This window comes from Dromiciops gliroides, chromosome 5, assembly GCF_019393635.1.
Source record: "Dromiciops gliroides isolate mDroGli1 chromosome 5, mDroGli1.pri, whole genome shotgun sequence".
Lineage (NCBI taxonomy): Eukaryota > Metazoa > Chordata > Mammalia > Microbiotheria > Microbiotheriidae > Dromiciops > Dromiciops gliroides.
In genome coordinates, this window is record NC_057865.1 from 63,591,714 (window position 1) to 63,617,822 (window position 26,109).

General features: G+C 35.7%; 1 protein-coding gene across 1 annotated transcript in view; it reads left to right on the plus strand.

The window, feature by feature from the left end:
- Nucleotides 1–26,109, plus strand: part of GPR158 (G protein-coupled receptor 158) — a 441,872-nt gene that overhangs the window by 236,747 nt on the left and 179,016 nt on the right. The window contains 1 exon segment of the mRNA XM_043967006.1: nt 23,498–23,566. Within this exon segment, the coding sequence (XP_043822941.1) occupies nt 23,498–23,566 (69 nt within the window).

Here is a 26,109-nt window from a genome sequence, read left to right on the forward strand (position 1 = left end):
AGGGTAAAGAGAATCTGGACTGAAGTGAATAGCTGAACCGTGAAAGATGTTCTTATCTTGAAGATCTGAAGTGATAATCTACTTTCCAGTGGTGGACCCTTTTCTCTTCTTGTCTCATGCATAGTTGTTCTCTCCTAACAACTCAATGCACATGTAAAGTATACTACATATGTAAAGTATACTATATAATACTATTTTTTATGGTGAATGCCATCTTGTTCTTTATAACTTTTCTTGTTTCCATCACCCTGGAGTAGATGAATTCTTCTTGAATCCCATTCTAAGAATGATTCTCTTATGGATTCTTTCCTCCTTTCCCCACTCTCTCTGTAGTTCTTTCTTCCTCCAAACTGCAATCAATTAAAATGGAGAGAAGCCATCAGAAAATGGTATTCTGGAACAAAATGTGACATAACTATACTGAATTTTGAGTCAGGACTTGGGGTGAACATTGTCATTATTCTCCAGGACTAACCTGGACTAACCATACTTCTTAGGTTCAGAGAAGAGAGACCAAGCTAGATTCCCAAAACAATAGAGGATGCTTGTTTTTGTCCCTCTCCCTCCAAGTATCACAATGAAAATGAACAGACGGTCTCTTGATCATTTGTCATTGCTTATTACAATGCAATTAGAAGATATAGTTGAAAAAGAGGAAGACAAAGTGTTGTGTCATCTTTACCCCTTTCAACTTCCTGTAACAACACCTGCATGTTGCTCACAGGTGACACCTTATCCCTTGGAATTCTGCCAAAAGCTAAAAAGTTCCACTTATTGGGGATGGCAATGTTATGGTGTCAAAGCTTTCTAGCTCTCTCCCACCAGTTTCTTCTATTTCTCATCTCTTCACAGTTTTTGAAACATAAAGAAAACCCTTATTTCACTGTTTCCAAGAGTGTAAGTTGTTCAAAAAGTCAATGCTAATTAATGGAGAGGTGACTTCTGAGCTGTCAGAGATCACAGAGAAGTGAAATCTTTTTCATGCTTGATTACCCATCCCCTTTACCTTTCTAGTTAATTTTATCTTACATGTTTTTTTTTAAATTTTAATTTTCCCCCTTGAAAACATTTGATTTACACAACTAATGGCTTGCAGTGCATATTAAGGTCTTTGAGAGATTTGTGAATTTTTCTCTTTTCAGGAGATGATATGCCAATGTGATCACTTTTGACATTTAAGTAATGGAGACTATTTTTAGTATCAGGACATGAATTCTTAATAGACAGGACCTAGAATTCTAATTCTAAAACATGTGACCTCCTTTTCACCATTGAAAATAGGATGGGGCCATGTCTGAAGGCTTTTCTGAAAGGCACTGTGGTGTATTACATAAGGTACTGGGCATAGAGTCAGGAAGAGCTGTATTCTGATTCTTCCAGATAGGCTTTTCCATTTGAAATGATGGACTTAGCAATGTTGGACTCGGAGTTAGGAAGACCTGAGTTCAAATGTTACTTCTGTCATGTACCATATGACCACAAGCCAATCTCTTATAGTTTGCCTGAGTCTTAGTTTCCTGATCTATAAAATGGGGACAGTGGTAGTGATAATAATTCAGATTTAAATAAAAGTTTAAAATTTTAAAGGGCAGGGAGGTAGTATAGTGGATAGAGCCTGGAGTCAAGAAGACTCATCTTCCTGGGTTCAAATCTGATCTCAGATACTCACTAGCTGTGTGACCCTGTGCAAGAAATCTAACCATATTTTCTCAGCTTCTTCATTTGCAAAATGAACTAGAGAAGGAAATGACAACCCACTCCACTATCTTTGCCAAGAAAACCTCAAAAGAGGTCATAAAGAGTAGGATTGAAAAACGACTACATAGAAACAAAAGTTTTGAAATGCTTTTCCTCTGATAGCTGTATGAATTAGGCACCATGAATGTTATAATCCTCATTGGGGTAGCTAGGTAGCACAGTGTATAGAGGACTGGGCCTGGAGTCAGGAAGTTTTGAGTTCAAATACAGTTTTAGAAACTTACCAGCTATGTGAGACTGGGCAAGTCATGCAAACTTTATCTACCTCAGTGACCTTAAATATAAAATGAGGATAATAATAATACCTGCCTTCTAGGATTGTTGTGAGGATCAAATGAGATAATATTTTTAAAGTGTTTAGCGCAGTGCCTGGTACATAGTGAGTGCTTCATAAATGCTTATTCCCTCCCCTACCACTCCCTTCCCCATGTTACAGATAACACTCACAAAGTTTAAGTGGTTTGTTCCTCATCATATAGCCAGTGATGTGTTAGAGAATTAAACCCTTCTGTCTTCTGATCTCAAATGCAGTGGTTTGTAATGCTGCACCACACAAGGACATAAACACTAAAAGAGATCAGTGCCCCATATCCCTGGAAAGTGGACGTTGGAGATCTCTCTTGTTCTTATCTTTACACTGTAGAGTCACTAACACTTTTTTGATGTGGTTATGTGACTGTGATTGACTCGGGAATAGAGAAATGGAACTCATATAGGTCTACACCATTGTAGAGTTGGGTGGGACCCCAGAGGTTGCCCAGTACAAATTCCTCATGTTATAGATGAGGATACAGAGGTTCATAGAAGTGAAGCAGAGGTGCCATAGGCAGTAAGGGGCAGATCTGGGAACTGAACCCAGGTTTTGATTCCAAATTCATTGTTCTTTCCACTGAATCTCAAGAAGGCATATGAACAAGGGCTGAAATAGATATTAATTTCTCAAATTCTGATTACCCTCAGGCTACTCCAAAGAGAATTCTAAATGAATTGAAATAACAGCAAATGAAGGGAAGTGTGGTAACAGTGGAAAGAACACTGGCACATGAGTCAGAGGGCTTGGGTTCAAATCCTGTCTTTGACACTTACTATGTGCATGATTTTGAGCAAGTCCCTTATCCTCCCTGGCGGGAACAGCCATGTTGGTAGAGAGGGAAGGAGGAATATTGCCAGTTCAGAATTAAAGTCTCTCAACAAGCTACTTCATCAGTGATCTAGAAAACAATACTGGTCCCATGTGCTGTCTTCTGCTAATACAGTAGCCTAGAAGTCAGAAAGTGAGAAGAGGGTGCTAAGTATCACACGACTTTTTGACAATTGATACATTTTAACTTGAGTGCTATACTCTTAATGTGAGATCACCGTTCAGAGAACAAGGTGACATACTTTTAAAGGTAAGACTGTTTTTTAATTCTTCCCATTCTCCCTATAATGAAACAAAAAAAAGAAGGAAGTTGAATGATAGAATGGCTCACAAGTTTTCCTTGGAGAAGAAAGAAAAGGAAGTAGTAGAACTTTTTTTTTCATGCTCCCAACACAGGGAATATAATTGCCTGGGACACTTGGTCACTTTGGATTATAGTGTTCATGATCAGTTTCTGCAGAAAGACCACCATGAAAATAAGTACAGCTTACACACCATTGTCCATTTGCTACAGAGGATGAAGAAGAAGAGCAATTACATGGTGGCCTTGATAAGACCCTCCAAATTCCCAGAGGATCATTGGGTCATAGGCTTAAGGCTGGAAAAGATGTTGGAAGCTACTAAATTCAACTCAATTATTTTACAGATTAGCAAGCTGAGGCACAGGAAGGATAAATGACTGGTATATTACCATATTGCTTATAGGTGGCTGAGGTGGGGAGGCGGGGAGGTAGCACAGTGTCTAAAGTATGGGCCCTGGATTCAGGAGGACCTGAGTTCAAATCCGACCTCAGACACATTACTGACTTGGGAGTCATTCCCAAACTAGCTATCTCTGTACAATCAGACCACAAATTTGCTAGGAAAAAGATAGAAAATAATACAAAGCTAGAAGAACAAAAATAGGCAAAAGATACTATACACAATTGACACAACTAAATCCTGACCTACTCAAATGAGGAATTGAACCTGAAAATGAGTAGCAGACAGAAGAAAGAACATATACACAGACCATAATTATATCATACTGAAGTTTAGCTAATGTAAATCAATTATTACCGCACTGAGAAAAAAAGAGCCTAAAAACACATCAGTCAATAAGCACTTAACTTATTCCCCAAGTTGGGGTAATAATCAAAGGTAATACCAATTTAGTCTCTAAACTGAACTGTGAATTTTGGCATATCATAAAGCAGAGAGATGTAATCAAGGGTAAAATCAGTCTGAAGAAATTTTAGTGAGAGACCCAGCTAAACGAAGTCATGCCAAAGTTATTTAATGGTGTAAATAGGAAAATAATAAAGAAAAAAGGGAAAAGATCTACAAACTTTTTTTTATAATAAACTGTATTTATCATGGTGGATAGTAGAACCATTCTATTTGTATTCTAACAACACAATTCCAGATGTACTCATAAAGAAAGAAATTACCCTAAAAGAGAATAAAGATGGGAAAATCAGCAGGATTATATCATGTGTACATGCAGGACATCTATGATGGAAGCAGCACAATTGTGAAGATATTGAAAGATTGATTCACAAGTAGAAGATAAAAATAAGGGAAAATATTTATTAGCTACTTATATAAAATTTTTTTAAAATAAGAATTATCTGCAGCAATGGTGTCAAACTCAAAGAGAAATGGATCCTTACCAGTAGCATACTGACTTAGAAAAGCACACATTAACATTATGTATGTTGTATTTTTATTTATTTTGATACACATATCTCAATTACACTTTAATTTAGTTCTAGTCCACACTGGAGTTTTGCAGCCTACTTGCAGTTTGACACCTCTGATCTATGTGTATATTGAGTTGATCCTTAATGAAGATAATTATTTGTATGGAAAATGCAGGTTTTCACAAGTGAGGGTCCACAGGGGACCACATTATTATTATGATGGGTTTGAGTGAAAGATGCAGAGAATACAAGATTCCATCAGTTCTGGCTGTATGTTGATTATAAAAAGGGAATTTGATTTAGTAGAGCAGAATGTTGCTTTAAAGGTTTCCTTCCAACAAGCTGTCTCCCACACAGACATCAATACTAACCTGAGACTCCTTGAAAAATTTAATGAGAGATAATCATGTATGATTTTCTGAGCATACTGGCATTACTGAGTTAGGAGGCATTCCCAAATTAGCTATCTCTGTACACTCAGGCCACATATTTGTTAGGGAAAAGATACAAATTAATACAAAGCCAGAAGAACAAAAATGAGAAAAAGATATAATATACAATTGACACAACTCAATCCTGACCTATTCAAATGAGGAATTGATACTGAAAAATGAGGAGCAGATAGAAGAAAGAATATAAATATAGACCATAATAAATACCATACTGAAGTTTAACTACTGTAAATCAATTATTATCACAGGGAGAAAAAAAGAGACCCAACAATGCATAAATAACATAAACTCATAAATAATAAAGCAAGACAAAAATCAGGGAGACATACTCAGTAAATGTGTTTGTCACTGTGATGGAGCAGTTCTGGTGCAAAGACTTCTCTGAAGAGGATTTCTCTATAGAGTTTGAGGTTTTACTGGTGCCTCTTTCAGTAGATGATGTCATGCTGGTTGAATCAAGCCCTGGAATATTGTAATGCTTTCTTGAGTAGGTCTGTGACCATCTGAAAGAGTTTGGCTTACTCATGCACACAAGAAAAATGAAGTGGATGAGGGATGTCACTTGCTTAGATTATGAGGCATAATTAGAGCTTGTCTATGTATAGAGCACATACAAGTGTGTATATATGTACATATGTTCATATATACACATGTCAATTTACATAAATGTATAAACACATATACATGAGTAGGTAGTCAGTCAATAAATATTTATTAAGAACCTACTCTGTTCCAGGTACTGTGCTAAGCTCTGGGGATGAAGAGAAAAGTAAACAATTGTCCCTGTTCTCAAGAAGCTCACAATCTAATAAAGGAAATGATATTCAAATAGCCATGTCAAAACAGTCTATATATAGAATAAGTTGGAAATAATCAATGGAGGAAAGACCTTAGAATTAAGAGTGATCAAGAAGGGCTTCATAGTACAAATAGACAATGAGTTGCTTTGGATTTATGATTAAAGAGGAGGAAAATGGGATGGATTGCCTTTAACAAATATCAAGCTACTTTAATGGCCCAAACTACTTTTAGAAACAAACTGAATGTTTCTTCTTGTCTCATCTCAACCCAATCCAATCTACCCTCAATTCAACCACTAAAATGATTTTCCTAAAGCACAGGTCTGATCATGTTACCCTCCTATTCAATAAACTCCAATGACTTCCTATCACCTCCAGGAGCACTTAGCATCGTGGTTGGCATGTAGTAGGCACTTAATAAATGCTATTGATTGAATGACTTGTCTAGTATACCTGGAAGGTAAGTTAAAGTACTTGGTGTGTAAACTCAAACTTTGGGTGTTTTATTAGTGACTAATATTCAATAAAACAATCTTTATCCATACCCATTCAGATATTTTGCCATGTTTACAGCTGAGAAGTTACCATTATTGGAGGAAATAATGTAGCATAAATTCATCAAAAGTACATATTCCCAAAATAGTAAGTACATGATTACTTATGATCCTGGTATTGAATTATTTTCAGGAATAGGAATGGATAAAGTCAACCCTATAATAAGTCTTCATATAAACCTTGAATCTAAATCAAAGTGCATTTTAAAAGGTATTTGACAAGAAGAGTTAATCATTAGTTTTATGTCCCTTTTCCTGCCTGATTCTGGCTGGGATCAGGAGAACAAATGCTTAAATGCCTTAAAATAAATACTCAGTTCTATTTACAGCTCAACCTGAGACAGAGTGACAAAATACTTGTAAATTTTGCACTAGATTTTTGAGAACAGCCTTTTCTCTTATAACTTTTGGACCATGAACATATAGGGGTAGTGACAAATAACCGAACAGTTGTTTTCAAGATTAGGTTCTCTTGAACCAAGCTTTAATGGATGTTTTCGTTCGTTCCTTTGTTCCTTCCTTCCTTCTATCTATCATTCCTTTCTTCCTTCAGTCCCTCCCTCTTTCCTCTTTTGTTCTCTCTCCATCTCCCTTTCCCTTTCTTCTTTCTGAACTTCTTTCTTCCCCCCCCCCCCGAATTTCCTTCTTTCATGATTTTTGGAAATCATAAAATAATTTATCATCTTGTCCTTGGTTTGGATTTTAGACCTTTTTAGATCTCATCAAGCTTGTGATCAGCTTACCTTATATTAAACATATTTAATGACTAGATGTGTGATTACAGTAATTTTAATTAAATAAGCTAGAAACATTCTATTTTAATGACTTCATAATTGGCATGTTCAAATTGAGTTCCAGCCTATTTGCTTGTTATATTAGGTTACAGTAAAAAAAAAAATGTGTCCGCTGAAAGAATTCTTGAATAGGTTTGAAATATATATTGATTTTTATAGTGCATCACTGTGTGGCAGCTAAAGGAAAGACAGTATTTTACTGTACTGGCAATAAAGAAAACAGGAATTTGTGTCCACCAACATTGCTTAAGAAAATGAAGCTAAGACAAATGGGGTGAAGTAGTCTAACCTTCCTTATTTTTACTAATCCTTTTTGATGGAAAAATCTTTAGATTTAACACCTAATCTGAAGTTGCTTGCAAGGGGAAAGGTCACCAACTGTGTCATTTCAAATATAAACCAAAACAATAAAATTCAATGAGAGAAAGATTATTCTATATAAGATTAGACATTGACAGCTCCCTCCAGGTTGTTCATTTATGTAGATAAACACATCAGAATCTCTTGTTTTCTAGGTATTATTTTGCAATCTGAGAGAGAGAAGGTTTTTGGAGAAGAGGGGGCCAGCATTGGAGTCAGGAATCCTATGTTTAAGTCTGACTTCTGAAGCATACAGGTCATGTGAATATGAGCAAGTCACCTAACCTCACAATGCCTCAGGCAACTCCTTAAAAGTACAAAGTAATAATGACTGCTGAAGGAGTTTACCTACTGGAATTTCCTAGTCAATAACATCAGGGTCCTGGACCACACCCCATCCCCTACATTCCGGATCCTAAATTGTATTTATGACATTCTAAACCACTTTGAAAAATAGACAAAGATTCAAGTGTAAACATAGTTACAAGTATGCTTTGCTTTAGGTATCAAGTATTTTCCTGGAATATGTAGATTTTTGTTTCTTTTTTTTTTTTTTTGGCAGGGCAATGGGGGTTAAGTGACTTGCCCAGGGTCACACAGCTAGTAAGTGTCAAGTGTCTGAGGCCGGATTTGAACTTAGGTACTCCTGAATCCAGGGCCGGTGCTTTATCCACTGTGCCACCTAGCTGCCCCTGATTTTTGTTTCTTAAAGAGAGAATCTTCTTAAATCTATGAGAGCTGGCTATAGGAATTCTATTGTGAATCCTTCCTCTAAATGATTTTTATGTAAAATCATATTTTTAATATTTTTGTTAAAATGAAGAACCAACTCTGTCAGCATATCAATTTGCAAATAGATGTATATAAATGTCAGCAAGTATATTTGCTTTTGTGTATCAGCATAATAAAGTCTATACAATAATTGCTGACATTTGCATAGCACTCTAAGACTTGCAAGGAACAAAGGCTGACTAACAAATAGAATAGGAAACTGACCAGTTTCTTGGTGTTTTTATGGATGACAGGGGAGCCTCACTGGTCTTCTGTCCTAGTTATTGGCAGATGTTTGAAATTTCAGCAAGATCTTCTTGGTATTAATTAAGTCATTATTTACATAAAAATGAAAATGCTCCATGGGAGGAATAACCCTTTGAGTTATTATCAGTCATTTATATCTTTGTCAGAATGTGTTTATCAGGTCCTTCTCTGAGAGTAGATTTTTGACAGAAACATGAAGGCATTTTGCACTCGAGGAAAGAGGAAGGTAGAGTTGCTTCCAAAAAAGGAAAAGGGGACAGAATGAGAAACTAGAGATACTAAAAACCCTTTTCTTCTACTTCACAATCTAGCCTAGGGCTGCTCACATCCTCCTTCCTTTGGTAATTATTCCCTAAACCTGCTATTCTGCATTTCTAACCTCTTCCAGCTTTAAAAATATAGCCAAGAAACAAAGAAAGACTAACAATGAAGGGAAGGCAGACCAAGGGGAGGGTAGAACTGTTGTTCTGATACCCTGGATCCCAGTGTTCCACCTACACTACATGCTGTGAAATCTGGCAGCTTCCTTAGTGTTCAAACTGCTGCCTAAAAGAGAATAAAAAAGGTGAAAAAAGAGAAAAAATTTACTTATTTAGATTCATCCCAAAAGGTTCAAGGAGCCAGCTGAGGGAGAAAGATGCTGTAACTATGATTAGACAGTTATTCACATTTGGTTAAAAGATTCTTTCTTGAAAAATACTTATGTGAGCTTGTTTTGTTTTTTTTTTGGAGGGGGGCGGTGAGATTGTGTATCCTTTTAGCAGGAAGGATGGATAGGCTTCTTTGGTACCCCATCACTATTTCTTTGGTCTAACAGTCAGGTGAATGTGGGAAATGTATGTGTCCTATATATTGCTTTATCACTATGTAAATATTCAAGGCCTCAAATGGATCTTCTTGGTTTAGACATTTCCTCCAGCAATGCATTAATACAATCAATCCATGCCTATCTATCCAACAGGACTCATCTATCGTCCCATTAATCTGTCATAAACTGGAAGTTTTCTTCACTTTAAATAGGTTCTATTAATTATAGTCATCATAGAAATTAAGGTAATTTCAAGAGAAATTAATGTAATTTGATTTAGTCCCACATAGAGCCTATCCTCCTTTTGAATTATACTTCCAACATTTACTAAATCATGTGTCCATGAGCAAGTTACATAACCTCAGATCTTTCATCTGTAAAATGGTAATAATAACATCTTTGTTACCATTCTTATAAGGTAATTGAGAGGATCAAATAATTTTTTACTTATCATTGTTATTTAAATCTAGTCTTTATGTTTGCTGGAGCTCAAATAGAAATGATCAAGCAATCAACAAACATTTATTAAGCATCTACTCCATCTCAGGCACTGTGTTAGTTTCTGGGGATACAAATACAAAGATGAAATAGTTTCTGCCCTCATGAAACTTACATTTTATCAGGGATGATAACATCTGCACATGTATAGATACAATAAATACAAGGTAATTTGGATTTGGAGGAAAGCAGGAACTAGAAATTAAGGGTATTCTTCTTCCCTCTTTCCTAATCTATGATCAGCCAAATTGTCCTCTCTGTTCCTCAAACATAATATTCCATCTCCCATCTCTATGCCTTTGCACTGGTCATCTCTTATGCATGTAATACATTCCTTCCTTATCTTTGCCTTAGATGATCCTTTTCTTCCTTTAAGATGTACCATCTTCTGCATGAAACTTTTTCTGATTCCTCAACTTTTAGGGCCTATACTCCTAAACTACAGTCATATTTGACTACTTTGTATATGTTTATATAAAATTTTTACTTTGTGTATTTCTATAAGCACTTATGGATTCTCCTATTAGAACTTGAGCTTCATGAAATTTGGGATTTGTTTGATTCTTCGTATTTGTATTCTCAGCCCCCATCACCATACATGCCACATAATAGGTATTCATATTGGTTGATTACGCAACTTGAATGATTGCACGGCTTTTTCCAATTCCTTAAAAAATCTTCATCAACCTATAAAGCCAGATTCCTTCAGAAAAAACTTTGTCATAATCTCTGATGACAATTACTTGGTACTGAATTACATTCATAAACCGCTCCATTTCTGTTTGTTTTTTTTTGTTTGTTTTTTGCCGGGCAATGAGGGTTAAATGACTTGCCCAGGGTCACACAGCTAGCAAGTGTAAAGTGTCTGAGGCCAGATTTGAACTGAGGTCCTCCTGAATCCAGGGCCGGTGCTTTATCCACTGTGTCACCTAGCTGCCCCTCCAATTCTACATTGAAACATGTATCCCTCAATCATTTCTTTTTGATACTTCATGTTATCATATAAAATTGGTTAAGGTCATTTTGACATTGTTCATGACATCCTTTTAGTCTGGCTCTTAGATCTTAGCTCTTTCAAAGACTCTTTCTTGAGGGAAACTAGTATTGCTTATATTGAATATGTCAAATGACCTATACAACTCTGCTGATTGCCACATTTACTATTGATCTGTGAAGTGGCATCTCTTTGTTCAAGAAGTATTTCTGTAATTTATTAACTCACTTATTATGTTATCTGAGAATATCTATGAGTCATTTTCCGTTATTTTTGACAAGGAAGTATTACTCTTTCTAAAGCTATCTGTATTTGAGTGATAAGGCCCTTTTTTGTTAATATACTGGGGGGGGGGGAGTTGGATTATGTTCTAAGTCAGTTACCACTTTACTCTTCCAAACTATATGATAATATAAATATTGTAACTGTGATCATTGCTCTCAACTTGCTAATCCTATTGAGCTTTGACTTCAGGATACCAATAAGTCTCTTGGCAAACACTGCCATGGCTTTTGTCTTGGTAACTTTATGCTTGTTGTATTTTGCATGAAGAAAACCAAGGAATTAGTCAGTTTCAACTTCACCCATTGGTTCTGTTTGGCCTCTGAATTCAAGCTCAAAGCCTTTACTCTCTATTTTTCTTTGGTGCACATTAAGAATTGTATATTCATCAAATCCACCTGACATTTTGATGTAATTGAAAAAGTTTCTGTGAGATTATGATGTTTGATGTATTTTTAAGTGGAGCTGTATAATGTCATCCATGGAGATAAAGTGATTAATACAAAGTTCAAGTGCAATTCACTTGACTTAGAAACCATACATAATTCTATTCAGGAGATATAATAGGTTTTAGGTGAGTTGGAATCATAACATAAGCTAAATCAATTGTCCTTTAAATATAGAATAGTTATATATTTGCAATAGAGGAATGATACATGAGCTTGAATAAAAAATTTTTTCATAATCAATAAAGGTGTTATTAATGTTATGGTGCTTTGGGGAAGCTTTTTCAAAAATTAGAAATTATCACTGAATAACCATTTGCTTCATATACCACTGAGACTTTTTTTATCATACCATGCCATTTTTTTCTTATCAGACATTATGTCAGTTTCTTGTTTCTATAGATATTTTGGGTGATATTTGTAGGTGCTTTTGCAAAGAATATATAACTATGCACAATAATTGTCCTATAAATTTGGAGGGCTGTTGGTGTTTTAATTTTTTCTTAATATGTATATGATGACTTTTTTGAGAGAAGACTAAAAAAAAGTGATTTGCTGGGGCAGCTAGGTGGCACAGTGGATAAAGCACTGGCCCTGAATTCAGGAGTACCTGAGTTCAAATCCAGCCTCAGACACTTGATACTTACTTATTAGCTGTGTGACCCTGGGCAAGTCACTTAACTCTCATTGCCCCGCAAAAACAAAACAAACCATAACAAAAAAAAAAACAGACAAAAAAGTGATTTGCTAATGGATGTTTAAACCCATAAACAAGAAAATTATAATAATAACAATAATGATGATGGTGGCAAATAATATTTTCACAGTGCTTTAAAGGTTGTGAAGTTCTTTATAAATATTGTCTCACTTGATCTTCACGACAATTCTCAGAAGTAGGTTCTATTATCACCCCCATTTTATACATGAAGAAACTGAGGCACACCAAAGTTAAGTGACTTAGCCATGGTCATAAAACTACTAAATGTCTAAAGCCAATTTGAATTTGGGTCTTCTTGATTTTAAGTCCAGCAGTCTAACCACTGTGCTGCCCAGCTGCCTCAAGTGCTTATGATGTGCCAAAGATTGTTCTGAGCAATGGATATACAAAGAATGACAAAAAATGTATTTTCTGCTGCCAGGAAACTCACATTCTAATGAGGGAGACAACTTGCAAATGAATATGCAAATACAAGTTATATAGAGTATAAATGAAAAATAATTGTATGATAGAAGGGCTGTGGGGAGAGGAGCAAGGAAGGACTCCTGAAAAGGGTGGGATTTGAGCTGTATTGAAGGAAGATGGGGAAAGTAGTATTTTGAAGCTAGGAAGAGGAACATTTCAGGATGTTGCACAGCCATTTGAAAGGACACAGAGTCAGGAGATGGAATACCATATGTGAGGAGCAGCACTAAGTTATATTCCAAGGACTCATGATGGAAAATGCTCTCCAAATCCAGAAAAAAAAAACACCTGTGGAGGGGCAGCTAGGTGGTACAGTGGATAGAGCACTGGCCTTGGAGTCAGGAGTGCCTGAGTTCAAATCCGGCCTCAGACACTTGACACTTACTAGCTGTATGACCCTGGGCAAGTCACTTAACCCCAATTGCCCCACCAAAACAAAAACAAAAACAAAACAAAAAAACACCTGTGGAATCTGGATGCAAATCAAACCATACTATTTCTATTGTTTGTTGTTGTTTTTCTTTTTCCAGGTTTTTCTTTTTTGCTCTGGTTCTTTTCTCGTAACGACTAATGCAGAAATATGTTTAATGTGACTGTACATATATAACCTATGTCAGATTACTTGCTGTCTTGGGGAGGGAGGGAGAAAAATTTGAAACTAGAAATCTTATAAAAACAAATGTTGAAAACTATCTCTAAATGTAACTGGAAAATAATAAAATGTTTATATGGAAAAAATAGATGGAAAGAAAGCTTATAGGATTAAAGTTCATAGAATTCAGTTTTATTACCAATCCAAAAGGCAATAAGGCATATTCTTTCATGGGCTGATTGGCCATCTTATGCTACAGGGCTCATGATGAGCACTTGCAAAAAATTATAAAGAATACTATGACTTTTTTCTTCAGTATCTCCTGCAGTGGATGAACAGTCAACAAAGAATTTGATAAGAACATTCAACTTAAATCAATATAATTGTATACTCTGTAACTTCAGCACAAAGACAGATATAGGGAAAGTGGCAAAAATAAAAAAGTATGTTGGAAAACCTGGGTCCAGATTAAGAAATAGCTGAAAAAGTTGTTGAGTATATAAAAGTTTCACACCTAAACATCTCAAATATTTTTTCACTTATTGAGTCAGGAGGGTCTGAACATGTTGACCACCAAATAGTGTCAAAAATGGTGATTATATTTTAACAGGGAGGAAATTACTGATTATTGTTATTAGAATGATTTTTGAATCGGTGTGTGAACAATCTATCAACTTCTTAAAGAGTAAAATAAATACAAACTAAGAATAAATAATAAAGATGAGACAGCATGGAGTTAAATTAAAGCAGCTCCAAAATGACCTATTTAAATAAGCTATTGCTGAAAATTGACAAATGAATAGATATTGACACAGACATTCCCTAACTTGTATAAATCTATTACCATCATGAAGGGAATAAAAGAGTTACCTAGAAACAGCCTCATTCAGGAAATAATCTCCTTGTCAAGAGGGCAAAGATGACAGTAAAGGGAAATATAAATTTTTTGTATAAACTTGTTTGCAAGATTTTATGAAGGAGAGTGCTGGAAGATTATGAACAGTATCACCTCATAAAATACTAAGCAATGGAAGGATAAAAAACAATTTTAAGGAAAACTTTTCAAGAAATTCACTTAGGATTTAAGGAAGAAACTAAGAGCAGGACAAGAAATCAGTGGGAAATGGAAATTATATGTCTATTTTTTATAACAAATTATTTTCTTCCTCAATAACAATGAAGCTACTCCCAGTGAGCTCTATGATGTGCTCTATGAGAAAAGAGGCATAATCTAAAGAGCACAAAAATGAGAAGAATACATTGGTTAAATTGAATATACATAGGATTCATGCCAAAGGAGATATAATTTTAAGGTAATTGAGAGACTGAGTCTGAAGATACTAAACTTATTGAAAATAATCGCAGATGTTATTAATACCAAAAAAGACAGTTGAGAAAATAACAAGAAGCAACTCTTGAACCTATTTTCCCATCTACAAAATACAATTTCTTTGTGCAATCAATACATTTTTAAAGGTATAAGAAGAGACAAAGTAGGCTTTGATAAATTATATTCTATAACAGACAACATATTTACAGTCATACAATTGTTGGAGAGATGTAAGGCAGAAAAGATATCACTGTGGCTCTTGTTTGTTGATTAATAAAACAAACATATATTTGATTTGGTACAGGAAAAACATTGCTCTAAAGCTGCTACTAGAGTTCCCCCATACCTATTTTGGAATCATACAAAATTTCTTAAAGTATATAACAGAAAGAATTTGATTCAGTGTCTCTTTGATTAATAGCATCAGGGAAGGTATAAAAAGGGGAAAAATGAGGTTGATAATGGTATTTGTCATCATCATGGAGGATATCCACCACAGAGGGTTTTTTTAATTGAAGAATGGTTTTCAATATAGATAGTGAGGTCTTCCAGGTACTTCTATCATATATGCATTCTGCTAACTACATCAAGCTTCATATTATTTCAGTGACTTCTACATGAAATTTATAATCATTCAAGTGTTTTGCCTAAATAGAGGAAGAACAAGAAGGAGAAAGAAGAGGAAAAGAGGAGAATGAGATGGAGGAGGAGGAGAAAAAGAAGAAGAAAATGGAAGAATGCTTTTTGTTCAGATTATGCTACACAATTGGATTCATAGCTCTTCAAGCTTGTCCTTTAGTATGTATACACACACACACACACACACACACACACACACACACACACACACACACACACACACCAATACAATACATTCTGGATAGACAATGAAGTTGAGCAATGAAGTGGACCCAGAATTGAATAGGAGGTAGAAAGTAGATAAAATTGCATTTTAAAAATTACAAAATCATGGTGCTTTCAATAACCACTAGTTTTTTTCTGAAACATAGGGTCACCTTTTAACACCAATACTTTCTTAGTGATTTAATATATTTATTCTCTCTCAAGCATTAAAGCTGATTGTAACCCAAATGTCATATAAAGACTTGGGATAGAACAAAAATACTGTAGCTCAATGGTATGAAGAATTTCCCACCAATTGCAATTTAAAATATATTATCTTAAAAGACCTATTTGTACAAAAAGATTTCTAGCAGCTCTTTTTGTGGTGGCTCAGAATTGAAAATCAAAGGAATGTCTATCAATTGGGGAATGGATAAACAAGTTGTAGTATATGATGGTGATGGGATATTATTGTGCTAAAAGAAATTATGAGGAGATGGATTTCAGAAAAAACCTGGAAAGACTTACCTTAATTAAGGTATAGTGAAGTGAGCAGAACCAAGAGAACATTGTGCACAGACACAGCAATATTGTTTGATGAAGAACTGCGAATGATATAAGTATTCTCAACAATGTAATGATCCAAGATAATCCCAAAGGACTATTGATAAAACATACTATCTACCTCCAAAGAAAGAAATAATATTGATGGAACACAGCATGCTATTTTTTACTTTCTTTCATTTTTTCTTTTATTCAAATTTTCTTATACAAAATGACTCATATGATAATGTTTAAATAATCATACATGTATAACCCATATCTGATTGCTTACCACCTCAGGAGGGGAGAGGGTAGGGAGGGAAGGAGGAATATAAAATGGAACCCAAAAGTATAAATAAAAATTTTTATTAATTAAAAATAAAAAATAAAAATAAATAAAAACAAATATATATATATATCATCTAAAAGTAATAGAATTTGAAGAGAAGACAGGCCAATCAAAGTGACAGAGTAAATGATCACAGATGGCCATACATTTCCATGTATTTCATTGCAATTCCCATAATGTCTCAAATTCCAGAAGAATACCAGTAGTATGTTGGGTAAATAGCACCCTTGTGAAGAATTCACAAGAAGACTTGAGGTGGTCTGCTCCCTCCCACACATACCTAATCATCAGCTTTGCTTTTAAAAATTTACATTGTACTTTTTTGGTATATTTTTAAAAAACTTGTATGGGCACATGTTGTATTGAACTTGAGAGCAGAGATTGTTTCATTTTTGTCTTTGTAGCCTCAGCACTTGGCATACTTCTAGGTAGTCAGTATATTTTAAATAAATGCTTCCCAACTAATTTATTGAGTTACACAGAATGGTAACATATGGTAAGCACCCACATGACCTTGGGCCAGTCCTTTCCTTTTTCTGGGTCTCTAATTTGGTCCTCTTGTACCTAGTTTTCTAATTTGGGAATTGAAGAAGTTAGACAAAACAATTCCTAAGTTTCCTGAAAGCATTTATATTTCATAATTCTATGAACCTAAATATGGAATGAAAACTGATGTTATTTTAGTTTTGATTCTCTGCCCTGACCATATGCCACAACTATGATGACCCTCTTCATGCTAAAATACCTTCTGGAAAAAATAGAAATGATTGCACACCCACTAGAATGTCTGGCCACTTTTAATTGACCACATGCTGAATTTGGGTGGTTGTCCTTTGACCTCCTTATCTACTTCTGATTGGTTCTTCAGCTTTCCCCCGTAGTGCTTCTGAGAACTAAATAGCTTAACAAAGTCTGCCAACTCTCTGTACTCACCCATCTGTCAGATGGTTCATAAAAATGCTGAACAGCAGTCTCCAGAGACCACCCAACTCCTAACTTCTTTTCATGACAATTTTTTCTTCTTTTTGCATCCAGCTTTTTGATGTGTTAGTCTTTCATCATGTGGGTAGCTAGTTTCCTTTATGGTCTCTTTTTTGTGTCTTTCCCATCCAGTTGAAGGAAAAAAAATGCATCACATCTGCTTATTCACTTTCTATTAATGCAGTTGTTTTTTTCTGCAAATGATTCAGATTTGGAGAATCTTGCTTTATCATGATAGGCTACCTCATTCTGTATTAAGTCTAGTGCTTTCTAACCTTAGTCAAATACATTTTCTTTTTTTTTTCCTTTTTATTTATTTATTGTTTAAGTGAGGCATTTGGGGTTAAGTGACTTGCCCAGGGTCACACAGCTAGTAAGTGTTAAGTGTCTGACGCCAGATTTGAACTCAGGTACTCCTGACTCCAGGGCTGGTGCTCTATCCATTGCACCACCTAGCTGCCCCCAAATACATTTTCAAGTTATAGGATATGAAGAAACTAAAATATTGCCAGTATTTTCCTTTTTAGACCAAAAGAATCTGAGTTAGCCAGGCAGTGTTAATCGAAAATTCTCAGAAAGTCGCATTATTTCACCAGAGATATTTGATGATTCCCCAGAGATGAGAAAAAACAATAAGTTAAGTCTTCTCTTCACCAGAAGTTGTGAAATATTCCCAGTAGAAATCAAGGACATTATAGAAGACTGTTTTATTCTTTGGGGAAATATAGCCCTCAATGTTCCTATTCTTTTGCCCTCCTTCTCCTCTCACTTGGCTCATTCTCTGTGCTGCCCTTTTAGATAATGTTTAACTACCTTTCATCTGATCAGGTAAGAATCAAAAAGTAATCCACCTTGAAATGATCTTAGAGATAATTTAGAGTCCAATCTCTCATTTTTTTTTTGGTTGGGGCAATGAAGGTTGTGATTTGCCCAGGGTCACACAGTTAGTAAGTATCAAGTATCTGAGGCTGGATTTGAACTCGGGTCCTTCTGAATCCATCAATTTTTTTTTTTAACAGATATGGGAACTGAATCTTAGAAAGGGAAAGAAACTTATTTAGAGTTACACAGCTAGGTAAGAGCAGAGCCAGAACTCAAATATGAATCTCCTGGCATTTGGTCTTAATGCTCCCAAAGCTTAGTTTGTACTCTTCTACTCTGCATGGTCTGTACCAACTCCAGAGACTTCTTACTCTAGCCCCAGAGTTCACATACATCTCTGAAGTTCTTTCCACTATGTGGTTTTTTCCCTTTTATTGGATGGCTCCTCCAGAAAATCCATTTAAGGAGGGCACTCGGGCTAGCCATATCTCAATACTCTGCAGACTGCTCCAGGTTCTTCTATCACATCCTGTACAGTGTACCTTCATCTCTCTCTTTCTCTCTTTCAACTTCTTCTTAAGTGTTGTCTTCACCTTTAGAATGTAAGTTCTTTGAGGGCAGGGATCCTCTTTCTTTCTGCTTGGATTTGTATTCCTAGTGCTTAGCACACTGCTTGGCAAACAGTAAGGGCTTAATAAATGCTTGTTGGTTCTCTGATTCACTCCTTCATCTACATCAAGTTGTTCCTCTACAACATCTATAATTTGTATATTAAGGATTATGGAATTTTTAAATTGCTTTTGAGGTAATTCCATTTAAAAAAGTCAAATATTTCATAATTGGATTGATTCTTTGACTTACAGGTAGTGAAGTAGTCTGGTACAATGGGAGGAATATGAGACTAATAAGCAGAGAGCCCTGACTTTTCCTCTGCTTATAATCTATATGACCTTGGGCAAGTCACTCAATTCTATGGGTCTCATCTTTTTTATCTATCAAAAAATGAGACTGGACTTCCTGACTTCTAAGGCTCTTTCCTGATGAGAGAAGTGTAATTCACTCTCCCTGCTCCCCATTCCAGGAGAAAAGAATTGAATAATCACTTTATGAATAACAGCTGTTTGCATAAATATCTTCTTTAAATGGTTACCTACTAAAAATAAATAAAACTATTTTTTAAATGGTTACCTACTTTTAAAATGAAATGACTATTCCTAGAATTGAAACAGTGTTTTTTTCCTATGGTGTTCATCTGTTCTGAATAATGAGACATGGGATTTTAATCTAGGCTTCACCATTAACCAGTTGTTCAACTTTGGACTAATTCTCTAACTTTTCTGGGGCTCAGTTTCCTCATATAAAATGAAAGTATTCAAATACTTTAGATCTTTATGTCCCTTTTAGCTAAGCATCCCTTGAACCTTGTTGTTCATTCATTTCCAACTCTTCATGACCCCATTTGGGCTTTTCTTGGCCAAGATACTGGAGTAGTTTGCCATTTCCTTTGCCAGCTCATTTTATGGATGAAGAAACTGAGGTAAACAGGATTAAGTGACTTACCCAGGATCATATACCTAGGAAATATCTGAGGATGGATTTGAACTGAGGTCTTCCTGACTTCAGGCCTGGTACTCTCTGCCCACTGTGCTACTTACCTTCCTGCTTGAATGTATGCCACGCCATATTCTTTTGGTATTTCAAAAGTATTGTTTTTGGTGCTCTGTCAATAGAAGGTATTTAAATTACTGCCGTGAAGATATTTCAGGTAGGTGTGTGCTAGTGTACACATGTTTTGAATATCATGGGCCTTGATGGTTAATATCACTTCAAAAATATAATTTTGAGTACAGATCATCTACTAGGTTAATCTAGGGGGACTGAATCCTTCCCAGTCTGGTATGTTAGTGAAAATAGTTCTACATCAACAGTATTATTCAAGGCAAAACTGACAAGTATATTTTGAGGTTTTGGTCCTGTGGGCTTACCTTTCTAGATTCTCCCATGCTTCTTCCTCTCCCATCTAATCTTCCTTTAAGGAAACAATTGATATCTGTTAGTTTCCTTAGTGTGAATTATACCTTATTTCCTCTCCAGGGGCTATTGCAATTTGCCTCTTCTCTGTAACTCTGAAATCAAATAAAATATGAAAATCAGTGATTATGTAAAGGGTAACTGAGGGTGGGGCAGGGTGAGAATAGGAGGGGACCTTTAATTGCACACTCTTGGGAAGTTATGCTATTATTCATAATTGCCTATATCACTGATGAATAAGATCATAGATTCTGAGCTAGAAGTGACCTATAGGTCATCTAGTTCAACCCCACTACCTTACTGAATACTGTAAATATAGCCTACATCTAAGGCATTTTGGGAACATAATGCTTCTTACAAACGGTTCTTACCCTTAGGCAAGAAACTACTTATCAAATTACCAATAATATAAGTAGTGATGCCTTCTCCCCTCACATGAATGAAGCAGTTGGGTCTTAGGTAATGTTAACATCTGAGGAAAAGGCAATATGTGTATAGAGGGTTGGTGTAATTATGTGGGCTGCTGCTGTAGACATGTGGTAGCTTAAAGTCCACTGCATCTGCAAGTGTCCAAAAAGTAAAAATAAAATGCAGAGGAAGGGGACACTCATGGTCACAGAACAACAAATGGAAATTTGTGTCCAAAAGGTAATTGAATTGAGTTGAATTACTCCAAGACATTGCTCTGTAGTGGGGGAGACAGATACCAGAGTGACTGTTGGAGAGCTGCTACCAAGAGGGTGGAAGGACAAAGGGGATTGTGGGTCAGACTGTAGAGGAAGTCACCTGACACATGAACAGGCCTGAGAGGAAGCTTGACATGTAGTAGCTTGGTTTTTTTTTTAAAATTAGTTTAATTGATTTGGTGCTTAAACTTGCTCTAAATATCAGTACCCAAGGATAAAGTTCTTGTGGTCCCACCCTTGTACCACCAGTGGATGCTTATTTTCTGTTGTATTTGGTGACTGTTCGGGCTTTCAAGTATTTCAAAGACTATTTAGTTAATAGTGGGCAAGGAAAAAGAATACACATTTATTAAGCACCTAATATGTATCAGTTGCTATACTAAGTGCTTTACAAATATCTCATCTGATCCTCAAGACAACTCTAGGACATAGAGAGACTATTAAAATCTTCATTTTTCAGTTGAGGACATTGAGGCAGACAGAAGTTAAGTGATTTGCCTAGAGTCACATAGCTAGAAAGTATCTAAGACTGGATGTGAACTCAGGTATTCCTGACTCCAGGCCCAACATTCCATTCATTGTAACATCTTGCTGCCTAAGTGGCCCCTTTATAAGCTATGAGCTCATATTCTATATTCTCCTACCTGGTACCAATGCCTATTTTTACTCTTTTACTTGGAGATTGTTCTGTATTCATTTTATTTACTGTAGTATTACTTTTTATTTATAGATGGCATCTGGCCAATGTTTTTCTTCAAAAACAAAATGTTCTAGGCACCACCCTACTTTTAGAAGATAGTACATTTAATTTCACATGAAATGCTTCCAAAATTTCGCTGAATTAAGGGAAAAAATTTCCCAGTACTTTTTACATTCAGGATAAACCAAGTATTGTTTTGCTTTTCTGCTAATAGGTTGTAGATGATAGTTATATTTAATAAATTATGTTGGACACCACATGATACTTTCCAGGGTGACTGCCATATTGGAAATTACAGTCTAAAGACCAGAAGAAAAGCAAAAATAACTGCTTAAATAAAACAATAATTCAGAACCCCTGATCTCTGTGATAGACATTCTACAGAACTAATTGGAGCCAATATGGAAATCTGACAATGTCCAAATTCAGTATTCCAGAAGAGGAAGTGAGATTTTATTTTCCTTCTTACTTAACTGTATTTGGTTTTGTTTGTTTGTTTGTTTTTAATGAACCATAGTAGCCTGGTTCTTCCACTGCTACCTTCTCTTTCTTCAATTTTAAGCTATTTTGAAAGGTTTTTCTTTAAAGTAAGACATTGCTTCAGGAATTGATTTGCTTGTCACTATATATGTGCCCTTAGGTAAGTCACATTCTCTGGGTTCAGTTTTCTTCATTGTGAAAGGAGATGTTTGTATTAGAAAACTGTTAAAGTCTCTTTTGTCTATAAATCATTGATCCTATAACCACAGACAAGTCACTTTTGGTGTCCCACTTGTGAAAATACAAGGAAGTTGGAATGCTGTGATTATATATTTTTTGGTTTTTGTTGACATGTTTACTAGATAATAACAGTTCAACTTACTGAAACAAGCTTTATGTTTGGAACATAAATCCCATGTTTCTTTCTTGCCCCATGGCTCTAAACACACTGCTGTGGGGAGCTATTTCTGTTTGAATCTAGCAAAAAAAAAAAGGTTAAAAGTATTTAAGTACTCTTATGCTTAACCAGAGTTCAAATACTTGAGACCTTTAATTTTTCTATCAGCTTATACCTTTGGAGAGTAAAGTTCATGTGTATTTGTAAGGGAAAAGAGGTAACTTTGCTATTTAATGAAATTTGAAATTCACATGTGGTGTGTTGGATGAAATTTTAGGGAGCTGTTAAATGAAATCATTAAGACAATATCATGTCATTACCTCATGTTAATTCATCAGATGTTTGGGAAATGATTTGGGGATAAAGCTCATAATTGGAACAGGAGAAATGTGCTTAGACAGATTCTAGAAACATAGGGTCAAGTACCATATTTTTAATAAAATTTTTAGTTTTGAAGTGCCTTGCAGAGTCTTTTTCCCATGCTTTCCCCATTGTTGGTTTTGCATTTTAAGATGGAGTTGTGAGGTTTCACAATCCTTAGCATTGCATTCAAGTTCCCCCACCCAAAAAAATCTTCCTTGATGATTCACCTATATACAAATCATTTCAATATATTAAATGACTATGCTCCAACGGAGAGAATACTGGACACAGAATCAGGAGACCTAGATTCATTTCCTGGCTCTGACCTTTTGCAGCTGAGTGACCCTGGGCAAGAAACAATGACTCTGTCTCACTCTATAAAATGGCAATAACCATCTATCTTATTTGGCAGAGCTCACAATATTCTTGTGAGAATTGGGCTTCTCAAACCTTAAGGTACTATAGAAAGGTGATCTATTGTTACTTTGTGGAAGAATGACATTGTAGAGCTCACCTTTGAGTTCTATACATAATGTATTTCTATATGTAACATCACAAGTAAATCCTTTGGTTTTCTTTATGTTTTCTAGAGCATCAGAGCATCGGGACTGATCCTTTTGGAAACAATTCTTTTTGGGTCTCTGCTACTGTACTTTCCAGTGAGTTGCATGATTCTATAACATTATTATTTTAAATTAATTGGACATTTCACTTAGCATTGGAAACATGAAGTATTAAAATGTTGATGATGAAAGATGCTGGTTTTAAATATGCTAATGGTTACATATACATGTAGAACCTTTGGTCCTCCTTTTTTTGTATATTAGACTGTAAGATAATCTACCCTCAAATCAAGGAATCCTGTTGGTCTGCATTTACTCCAAACTGTAGCTCACAGATTCTTCCATCAACAGTTTTGCTTTTTCTCTAGTCATCCTGAGGATGCAATTAAATAAAAGCAAATGCATTTCATCAAATGGTATCGTAAGAAAAGTTATAATAGAATGTTTCCCCAATAAACCTTAGGCACGATTCTCCCAAATAAACATGCCAGAGGAAAGTGGATTCACATGGAACTCTCACATGAAGGACACATGCATATATACTCATGGGTCATATGTGGCCTGTGAGGAGGGTAGCTCACATCTTGAATATTACTGTAGGACCACTGATGTTTTCTGATCATTGATTGGGCCACTTCTCCCCCTGATCCTGTGTCCTACTAGGGATGGCATTTCCTTTGGGACCATGGCCTCACTGGTCTTGTGGTGGCTGTTAGACAGAGGCAGGTAGTCTTAGGTGGTTATTTCTCTGTTTGTTACATGGCATATCCATTGTGCATGTTGCTCTATATGTCTCTATTGGTCTGATGATAATCGGTGACTTTGTCTCAGCTGAGCGTTGCTCTGCAGATCTTAAAATAGTTGGCACCTACTGGTCTCTGTAATTTTTGCTGGGAATTATTTCAGACTTGTAATTTGGGGCCCATCTCTCTAAGACCACAGTATGATCATATTAGCTCCTATTGACCAGTGGCTGAACCTTTTTCCTTATAAGGGTAGGTTGGTAACTCTTCAGTTGTTATCAGTTGGACTCTTCTTCTAGGTCAATATCAACATCTCCTATATATGACTACCTAAGTTAGGATTAGACATTGCCAAGCTCATTTAGACATTGCCATGCTCATTTAAAGGAATTTGAACCAGGAAACAAAAAGAAAAACTAAGAAGGAATGATCATTGTTTTTACTTTTTTGTTCTAATACTTAATGTGAATCTCAATTGGGATGAAATAAGCAAAGTTCTTTACAAACTTTAAAGTACTCTAGAAAGGTGCTACTACTTTTGGTTGGACCTCTGACTTCATTTGGGTAAAGAATTTCTAATAATATACTTGAGTACCTGCTCTATACCTTATACCCTTAGACTTTACTACAATGAGAGGTTAAATGATGATAAGTCTAGGGTCACACAGCCCTTGTGTCTCAGAATCTGGATCCCAGATCTTGCATCCCACTTCAGGTTTACTCTTAATTTACAATGGTTTGTTCCATTTCATTACTATTATTGTTATTATCATTATAGTTTTCATTTTAGTTTTTTTTTTAATTTTGGATACATACCCATCAGTTTGTGAGAACATGAAGAACCAGCTATTACATGGAAAGAAACAAAGTTTCTGGCTTGAGTGAAATAATTAAAATGATACTGCACAGTTTGTATTTTGTCATGGGGATCCTGCTAAGGATTTCTGAATAGTCTGGTAATTGAAAGGTCTTTGGTGCTTCTCAACTCCAAGATGGTTAGAAAGTGGGACAGCAAGATGAAATGGGGAATGGAGGGAATGGGACTGCTGATACTGGTACAAGTAGAGGATCTGGTTTTATGGAAAGTTCTAATGCTCCTACTAAAAAAAATGGAATGTGGCTGAGTGATGTAGTTGTCTACATTGATTTGACTAAATTATAAAATGGGAAATTTTGATGTGGAGGTCAGTATATGTGGGGGTTTTTTAATCTTTTTTTTGTGGGACAATGAGGGTTAAGTGACTTGCCCAGAGTTACACAGCTAGTAAGTGTCAAGTGTCTGAGGCCAGATTTGAACTCAGGTCCTCCTGAATCCAGGGCTGGTGCTTTATCCACTGAGCCACATAGCTGCACCAGTATACATGTTTTTGAGTCAAAATTTCTTCAAGGTAATGCAGGCAAACATTCATACATTTATAGTCAGGAAAGGAAAAAAAAAACAAGAGGCAGGGTTTGAACCCACATGCTCTGATGTAAAATCCAATGGTTTTTCCATGGTACTACACTGCTATTGTTGTTGACATCATCACCATTGGTCATTGGGATTATTCTAATTCTTACTCTATATGCTACAGAGATAGAAACTGACCTGTGACAGGTTGCTGTCCTATTACTATTCTTTTAATGACTGTTGAAAAGATTTTGTTGTTATCATTGTCATTGTCATTGCTGTTGATTTTGAACTTTATCTACAGACACATTGAACATACCCTAAATTCCATGGGCCAGTACATATTTCCAAGAGCATCACAAAGAGTTGCTCATTTGTTGTGGGTTGTGCCTTACACCAGTTAAACAGAAAAGGATCCTGGATTTATTTTAACTGATTTAGTTTCCATTTGGGAAATGGTGCCTTAGTGAAATCATCTCCCTAAGTTTGATTTGAAGTGAAGCATC